This window comes from Cynara cardunculus, unplaced genomic scaffold (genome assembly GCF_001531365.2).
Source record: "Cynara cardunculus var. scolymus isolate 2C unplaced genomic scaffold, CcrdV1 Un_Scaffold_1543, whole genome shotgun sequence".
Lineage (NCBI taxonomy): Eukaryota > Viridiplantae > Streptophyta > Magnoliopsida > Asterales > Asteraceae > Cynara > Cynara cardunculus.
The window spans coordinates 36265-46540 of record NW_020200793.1 but is presented as its reverse complement, the minus strand read 5'-3'; the positions used below and the strand labels follow the sequence as shown (position 1 = coordinate 46540).

Below are 10276 nucleotides of genomic sequence, written 5' to 3'. Positions count from 1 at the left end.
CAACGAAACACCCGAACAATCGCGTCTGTTGGGAATAGACACGACTTTCCGCAAAATTTAACCGAATTAACCGTCGGTGGCTATATAGGCTCCATTCAATGATTGCATATGATCTTCTTCGTATATATACTGTTACCTCTGCCGGATTTTTCTCTAAAGAAACATAAACAAACAAGGTATTATGTGTTTGTGATCTTGGATTTTGCCTGAAATCCAAATTTGTTGTTTTTGGATTATTCAAAATCTGATTTCGTGATACCCTAAACAATAGGGTCGAAATCACAGATTTTAAAAAATGTTTTATACACGATTCTTGAATTATTCAAGTAATTTTAAGATTCTGTTTTCAAAATCTAACATTCTGTAGAGTTATTTCTTTTTGGTTCATTGTCTATCTCTCTCTCAATCTGCATGAAGCATACAGCTGACTTTTTTCAAATCGGAGTAAATGCTGCTTGCTGTCTTCTTTTGACTCTTTGTTGAGGTTTTCATGAGAGAGAGAGAGAAGCCATTTCTTTTGCTTTTTTCAACCCACTCTTTGGTCAGCGTGTAAAATCATCACCACCTCTTTATCATCCTCGGGTTTCATCTCTCTCTTATCTCTTCCTTATATCTATATATAGTGTATAAGCTGGGGGGATACTTAGCCAAATTACGACTCTTGTCGAGCTTTTCTCTCTCTAGCTGAATGACAAGAAACTAACTAAAAACCCCATCTCATATACATCACTTCTGACTCAAAAACACACACCAGCACACAGAGTAAGGTGAAAACACGAAAAAGGGATTGATCTTGAATCAAACTAAAGAGAGTTAGTTGCTCAATGGGAAGACCACCTTGCTGCGATAAGATTGGAGTGAAGAAAGGGCCGTGGACTCCAGAAGAGGACATAATCCTAGTCTCTTATATCCAACAACATGGTCCTGGCAATTGGAGATCTGTTCCTACCAATACTGGTATAGTTATTTTTTACTCATTTATCAGTATATCTTTCTATTTTACTTTATTTATCAGTTTCGATATTGGGTTTTCGTTTTAGTTTTGTAAATTTTTTTATATGGAGGAGGGTTGGTTAGATCATTAAATTAGGGTATTTATTGTATCCTGCAACCAGCTTCTTCATCACTGAAACTTTTAACCTTTTCCTTGCTTCTTTATTTATTGTATCTTTTTGTTAGGTTTATCTTAAGTAACATGTTCTCGTGAATTCAGGCTTGCTAAGATGCAGTAAGAGTTGCAGACTGCGTTGGACTAATTACCTCCGGCCTGGTATCAAACGTGGCAGCTTCACCGAGCAAGAGGAGAAAATGATTGTCCATCTCCAAGCCCTTCTTGGCAATAGGTAGGATTTTTCTTTCAAGATTCAGTTTCATCTTTGTAGAAAATTCAGTTTTTCAGGTCACAACTGATTGACTTATAAATCTTTTATGGGCAGATGGGCAGCAATAGCTTCATATCTTCCACAGAGAACAGATAATGATATCAAGAATTACTGGAATACCCATCTGAAGAAGAAGCTGGACAAGCTCCACGAAAAATCAGATGAAGAAAGTGATTATCACCATCATCATCATGGTACTTCAAAAGGACGCCACTCATCTTCATCATCTGAAACCACCATATCCAAAGGTCAATGGGAAAGAAGGCTCCAAACTGATATTCATATGGCCAAACAAGCACTCTGTGAAGCCCTATCTCTTGACAACAAATCTATCAATCTACCTGAACTATCCTCGTGCACAAATTCAGCGAAACCCCAATCAGTGCTACCCCCCTCGAATCAAAGTACAACTACTTATGCTTCGAGTGCCGAGAACATTGCACGTCTGCTCCCAAATTGGATGAAGGATTCCAAGAAATCTTCACAGACAAGCACCGAAAGCATCGAGACAACACAGGCTCGGAGTTCCTTGACCAACCAGCAGTTCCCAAGTCCTCCAAGTGAAGGTTATGATAACTCCCAGCAATTTGACTACAACAATGACCTAATCCACAACCATCAAAAGAACAACTACTACTCAAACTACAGCAATTCAGATGTTTCACAGTCAGTTTCCCCTGAAACAAGTGTGTTCCAAGATGAAAGTAAACCAAATATGGAAGATCAAATGCCTCCTCTTAGTTTACTAGAGAAATGGCTTTTTGATGAGGCTTCTGCCCAAGTTGACCTTATGAACATGTCTTTACAAGAGAGTGATGACTTCTTTTAACTTTTTACCCCAAGATGTAGAAGTAATTTCTCTTTAAATTTTTATGCTTTTTTAGGGGTTTGGGTGGGGGTTTAATCTATGTTTATGGAAGCTTCTTTTTCATGTTTTTGTGAGGTTTTTTTTCTCTCTTTTATTTTCTAGAATTAGTTGAAAAGAAATGTAAATTACTTCTAGCTGTAATTAGTATAGTAAAAAAATCTATCAATATGGCAATCACCTTTTGAGGAGAAAACAAAGTGTACCTCCTGTACAAAGGTAGGCATATCTAAAAAATGATGCATGTAAATTAGGGTTTGATTAATTTTCAAAAGATTCAGAAATCTGTGAGAATGTTTTGGTTTTCAATTTATTGATGCAAATTGTAATTCATTAATTAGGTAATATTTAAGTTGTAGAGTTAACTTAAAAATTTGTAAATTATCAAATATTGTCCTTATTTTTACATGATATACTTTATTCTAAGAGAAACATTTAATAATCACTAAAAATATATTTGATTATTTAGGTCGGTATTTTTTTGATATTTCTAAGGGTTTGATTGATAACTGAAATAATTTCAAAAAAAAAATGATAAAAAATAAAATAAAAATTATTATATTTTTTTTTAATTTAATGTGGCCGTACAAAATTTGAACATCATAACATATAATCTGCTTTCTTAATTTTATAATTAAAATAGAAAATATAATTAAAAGTGCCTTTGAATTAGGATTAATTGATCATTAAATGTCAATTAAAAAGGTAAAAAAATTGTTTATTACAGAATATGAAATTAAACATGTCTCAATTTCATTTCCAATTTGGTGTTTTCAGCATTTTCAATTCTTTCTTATTTAGGGGCCGTTTACCAAATACTTATCTGAGTAAGCGTTTAGCAAATCACATTACATTATCGGATGAATATGATAGAGACCAAGAATTTTACCCGGTAAGAGAAAGACAATGACCAAGAGTCTTACCTGGTAAGTGAGGACAACGACTCTTACCACGGTAAATGCTTACCGAGTAAATTGTTGCATACGATGACGTTTTAATGGACTAAAATCTTACCCAATAAGGAAATGATAATGTTAATTTTTTCCGATAAACACTTACTGGATAAGTGTTTGGTAAACTGCCCCTTATTTGAAACAAAATAAAATAAGAACTAATTAAAAAGCGAAAAAGGGCAGGAGTTGATATATTTGGAAATATCATGTACTAATTTTACTTCTAATGTGAAGGTTTTATTCTAATAGATAAAGTTTAGTTGTAAACTTGTTTTTTTTAAATGGGGATCATTCATGAATATTAAATGTGGATTTTTCATATTATTTATGATGAATAATACGCTATTCTAGATGAATAATAGAATATTCATGATAAATATCTAGTGAATGATTGGGACATATAACACTTTCTTGTTTGCCCTCCGCTTCATATTGGAACATAGTTTGCAAATGAACCTGTACGCATATATATAATATAAGGAATGGTTTAAACGAGAATACATGTAATTTACGCAAATGCGAGAACACTTGTAAGCCTACTGTCCTGTTTTTAGTCATAGTTTTAGAATGATTGAAAAGCAAAAGAATATTAAATAAATGTTTACCGTTTTTTAGGAATATATCAAAAGGCATGCATGGTTAAAATTTGAAAAAGAAATTGTGAATCACATATATGAACAAACATAACCGATGATTATGGACGTGATTATCAATGGTTTTCGATTTATCACATCATTATCACATCTATCACCACAAAATCATATAATAAGAAGTGTTCAATTTATCAAAGCATTATTACAGCAAATTACATCATTTATCTACAAGGGAGACACCTGCATAAGAGGTCTTTGATGATATTTGCAACATGGGAAATAGACAAATCTAAGATAACAAAATTATGTTGATAAATACTATTTTTTTTTTTCATTCATTGTAACTTTTAGTATAAGTTAATTATTTTGAAAGCCTAGAAGTGTTCTTGTATGATCATAAAATAGAGATGTTCTCGATTGATCTCCTGCCATAATATATACACACACATATATAGGACCTTAATTATTTGAGAACCCAAAAAATCATGATAACTAAAAGAACTAATATTGTAAGATATTGTTTCACATGATTTTTTTCATCCAAGGCTAGAATTTAATATAACGATTAACATATATTTGTTTTGCAGTGTGGTTATTTCATATATATTCGGTTCAAAATATGAAACATTTTAGTTGTAGTTTTTTTTTGTTTCACAAACACATAAAAAAATGTTCACGTTGTGAAACAAATATATATTAATCAAAACACTAACTCCAAGTCATAAATGAAAAAAGCTCACGTGAAATAACATATGATGCTCTGGGTTCTCAAATGAAGACCCTCCTATATAGGGTTATGTCCTCTTCTAGAGACGATAATCAAATGAGAACCGTAAAAAAGTCAATCAAGATTCAAAATTCAGATAATTGAAATTCAATATTTGCTCGATGGAAACATAGACACCAAATGAAACACATATTGATCACCAATTGAATCATTTCACAAGATTCAGGTATATGATTATATATCCTTATAAAATAGATTTATATTATAAATTTCAGAAGTCAATTATATTTCAAATGCAAGTTAATTCACAAGGTGAATTATATAATAAAGTGAATAACAATGATCTAATTAGAATGCAAGAAAATTATATTATTTTATGATATGAATGCTTGTTTCATGACATGAAACACTATAATCTCATCCCTAAAAAAATATGTTATAGGCCGTTTCACAACGATATCTAGTTTGGGACTGAAAACATAAACATTATTAGAAACAACATTATCATTTCACAGGATTCACATAAATGATTATCATTATTCTTATTAAATAGATTCATATTATAAACATTAGAATTCAATTATATTTCAAATGCAAGTCAATTCACAAGGTGAATTATATTTGAACGTGTTTTAATAAAGTGAACAACGTTAATCTAATTAGAATGCAAAAAATATTATTATTTCATGTTATGAAATGCTTGTTTCATGGCATGAAACACTATAATCTTATCCCCCCAAAAAACATGTTACAGGTCGTTTCATAACGATATCTAGTTGGACTGAAAACATAAACATGGTTAGAAGCAACATTTTATCAAACACTTCATAGGCATGATATAAACATTGTCAACTATATACTATTTCAGACTTGTTTCATGATATAAAACGCTTGTTTCATAACATGAAACACTAGAATCCTATATCCCAGAAAAACATGTTACATCACAATGATGTCTAGTTCGAGAATGAAAATAGAGACATTATTAGAAGAGTCATTTCATCAAAAAAAACTTTGTAGACGTGATTTAAAACATCGTCAACTATAAGCTATTTCACACCACGAAATCGATGGGTCTAGAAGATGAATGAAACAAATGAACAGATGAAATTGATGGGTCTAAAATCGTTGATTTTTCAGGTAATCAAATTGCATTTTGGAGTTTAACTGATCATGAAAATCGACTAAAAATACTATAAAAACCATAAATTTCATTTTTGATTTCAATGAACTAAATTAATATGAAAAATGCTACCTTTGATTCCGATTTTCAGAATTACCGGTTCTTTACTGTCGTTTCTTCGATCTTATCATCGATTGTGCAATTCACTTCCAATCGAACTCGGTAATGGAGGTGAAGAAAAAATGTATGATATGAAATGTGATTTGGTTTTACCCGATTTAGTTTTAGTTTGAGTTTAATGTATTAATATTTAGAATATCTTTTCTATCTCCTTGTAATTTGGCAAAAATTACCCTTATTTTTTGCTTTTATTACAAATATGTTCTTTTGTGATGACACTTGATTTATATAAATCTATGGAAGATCAATACTAAAAAAAAAGGTTGAGGACCTTAGCACTAATCTAAACCATAGATATATATATATATATATATATATATATATATATATAAATCAAGGGTCATTACATAAAACATGTTTTGTAAATCAAAGGTCATTAAAAAAATAAGTATTTTGTAATAAAATATTGAAATAAAGGTATTTTGGTCAAAGTTTACCGTTTAATGCACTTCAACCATGGTTGGTGCCCCAACCCGTGCTCACGATGTTGCCGGGGTGTATTTTCGATAACAAGCTCATGCGAACAATGAGGTGCTCGACGTGTCTTGGGTCGAAAGCTCAAAGAGATCTAGTAAGGAAAGCAAATGGGGGTGGAACTCCCTTCACCGACAGTGGGTCTCGGTAAACCCTCACCCCTTAGATTTTATGAATCCGAGTTACCTTTTTAGTAAAAGTTTTCATTTGAACTCATGTAATCGATCAATTGGTTAAACCTAAATAAAGCTTTAGAAAAAATAAAGAATGATATGTATATATATGAACCGCATGGAACGACAGTTGGTGATGAAAATTTCATGTATATGTATATGTATATGTATATGTACATACACACACATATAAATACACACATATATACATATATATATATATGTAATATCCCTGAATTTTGTAAGTTAAGCATTTGAGGATGCATGTAAATTCATGATACGTGTGATGTGCACGTGTGTGTATATACATGGGGAAAATCAAATAGAAACCACCTTAAATTTCTTATCAAGTGTTTCCTGAGAAAATTCACTTTCCTCATTTGAAATCACCCAATCAATATAATGTTCATTGGTGAAACGCACACAACACATTGTATTCAAAGCAAACCAACTCCATGTGTTGTTTCATCGGTGGAATAACATTATAATATCAAAACGGATTAATACATATCAATACAGATCAACCCATGTGTTGTTTCATTGTTGAAACAACATTGTATTCAAAACAGAATAACACTATGTGTTCTTTCATCGGTGAAACGACATTTGCTTAGTAAGAGGGATCAATACAGATCAATATGTGTATTGTTTCGTTGGAGAAACAACTTTGCTGTTGTTTCAAAAGCAAAACAAAAACTGAGTTCTTTTAGGAAACAGTTAATAAGATAGTTATGAAAGTTATATATGACTAGTTAATATTGATTTATAAAGTTTCTAACTTATAGAAGGTTTTTATATGATAATTAGCCTATATATACAAATTATCTAATGACAAATCTCAAGTATATGTGATGATACCATTCCTAGGAGCTTTAAGTAAATAGTAGCATGATACCTAATCGGTTAACTCTAAATTTCTTTTAAAGTTTGGATGATGCATCTTAGAGTTAAAATGTGATCTTAAATGGCAGGGAGAACATGACTTCAAGGAGCGGTTTGGAGTTACGACTTATATCTTGAGTATAAGTGACTTTTTAAGAAAGGTTCATGCCTTATTTAAAGTTTTATGCAAGCTTGCTAACTTTATTTGTGATTTTTTCATATTTTGCATATGGGTAGATGTGTGATTTTTTTGCACCTACATGATCATGTAAATGGTTTGATATTTGTGTGACAGTGGGAGCATACTACAATGTTGACTAGAAAAATAGACATATTGTGTGAGTCTCTTGATCAAGACCCAACTACAAGGGCGACCATGTTGTGTGAGCTTGTCTAATTGTTGGATTGTATGAGCCTACTAGGTAAAGTTGTGTAGAGTAGACACCCTCTATAATGTCGTTGCTTTGTGAAAAGCGTTATTTTCGACAAATGCATGCTATTTATGAAGCTTTGTGAAAAGGGTTATTTTCGACAAATGTATGCTATTTATTAAGCTTTGTGAAAATTGTTTATTATAAAAGTTGTTCATATATGAAAACCATGGATTCACTTGTCCCTAGGCTCACTCAAACTATTTCAAAACTTTTGAACTCAAACGACTGGGAAGAAAATTAGGATAAGGAGAGATATGAGGATTGACACATGAATAAGAATATGTGCAGATTAAGTCACAGATAAATAGAGCACAATTATGTTCGTCAAAATTGTAACGTTAGATTGTGATATAATTTTTGAGATACAAATTTTATTTCCGCTACAATATATATGTGTTCGATCTTGGAGTATTATTTCTGATATATTGTAGTATTCGATTTTCTTTAGGATTTACAATTAAAACACTTCCAAACGGTCCTTTTAGTGTAACCAATTAACAATGAACTAGGAATATTTTTTTGTCAAAAAGTGATTAAGTTTTGCAAGGTTAAGTGGTATGGATGAGAAAGAATGAACTCGATTATCTAAAATAGAAATTGACTGAAAAAATAGTTGTTATTTAATGTATTTAACTTTCTTAAAAACACAATGTGTAGTAAATAATTATTTATCAAGTATAGTGATTCAAAATATGTTAAGAAATGTACATCAAAACTTTTTTAAAACACTATCCGTATATCCTAGTTTACAATGTTATTGTCATTTTCATTGTCGTATGTAAGCAAAGAGGGTGAACCTAGTGGAACACACGTTAGTCGATTCTCAAATATGCACTTCCCGGAAAGACACATGGTTAACATATAGTTTACCTTAGCCCCGAAACCAAAATGTGACAAATTGTTGTCTTAGTTTTCTAGTTTAAAGATGAAACATAAATAATTTCCATCTCCTAAGTTTTTTTCGATCGAAAATGTTTATGCTTATGTAATTCTACTATTTTAACTAGTCATAATCATTCTAAATGCAGAAAGAAACAACCCCATTTTAACATCACTTGAAATGCTTCCCAAACCAAGAAGTTAACTTCACTTTTTAGAAGCATAGATGAACATGGGATTATATATATATATATATATATATATATATATATAGACTTGGGATCATGTGAGACCAGCCTGTTTTCGTGAGACCCGTGAGACCAACATTTTACACTTGAAACTTCACAGCAAAAATGCTGTGAATGTGACTTTTTAAAACTTTCACAGTATTTTTGCTGTGAAGGTTCGACTTTTTAAAACCTTCACAGTGTTTTTGCTGTGAAATTTACGTGTAAAAACGTGGTCTCACGGGTCTCACAAAAACAGGCTGGTCTCACATGAACCCAACCCTATATATATATATATATATAGAGGTGCCTTTTGAACAATAAAACTGCTTATTGGATTCAGTCGACCAACTCATAAAGATGCATCATGTGTTCATATATAGTTTTGACAAATGTTACTTTAATCTACACGTTAATGCTAGTCATGTCAAATTGAACATAATATGCAAGATAAAGCAGTTGAACTCACAGGATGCTCAACATAGTACCCTTGTGGATCTTCAATTCCCCATTGGGTGATAGAAACAAATCAAGATTCAAGTTGCATGGAAAGTATCAAACTCTAATATAATTTCATTGGGAAAATGCATAACTTCGATCTTAAATTGCATGTGGGCAACAACTACGTTGACTTGGTTTCTTTATAATTAATTAAACTTGGACTTCTTTTTCTTAATTTACCAAATTCCATGTCATATGATGATTTTATATCTTCCATAAAAATCAAATTCGACCAATGATGGTAATTTGTAACACTATGATTTCATAGTAGATTGGATTGGAACTCAAAACTTATATAGGTTAATTATATATATATATATATATATATATATATATATATACACGTAGCTAGCTAGATTCACAACTATATATATATTTCCATTGGAATAATAATTATTTACATGTGTACTTACGACCACCCATATGTATGCACCTCATGACTCCATATCGATTGAAAGAATTTATTGAAAAGATGCATGATATCTGCAGTTATATATAACACTTTTCTGCTCTTCTTTACAGCCTTGTAAAGTATGTAGAAAGTGTCACTCCAGAGAGACAAACGAAGGTTCATTGCATGAAAAGGAAGCTTCCTTAATTAATGAAAGAGTAAATGACTTTTAAGCTGTCATTCATGGGCTGAAAATGGTCATCAGACCCCGCCATGTTCTTTCTTATTAACTATATATATATATATATATATATATATATATATATATATAGGGTTGGGTTCATGTGAGAGCAATAGTTTTTTGTGAGACCCGTAAGACCAATTTATGTTCATTGATCAACTTTATAAGTTAAAGATCTAATGGCCTAAATTGCACGGTGGCAATTTTGTAATTATTGAGAAGTCTCATGGCGTTTGTGAATGTTCAAATCT

General features: G+C 31.4%; 1 protein-coding gene across 1 annotated transcript; it reads left to right on the top strand.

Annotated features, from left to right (window-relative positions):
* Positions 1 to 659: 659 nt before the first annotated feature.
* Positions 660 to 2499, top strand: LOC112502526 (myb-related protein 306-like). Its single transcript, XM_025106475.1, has 3 exons — positions 660 to 957; positions 1214 to 1343; positions 1437 to 2499. Exons 1-3 carry the CDS (start codon positions 825 to 827, stop codon positions 2209 to 2211), a joined length of 1038 nt encoding a protein of 345 aa, XP_024962243.1. The 5' UTR covers positions 660 to 824; the 3' UTR covers positions 2212 to 2499.
* Positions 2500 to 10276: the final 7777 nt, after the last annotated feature.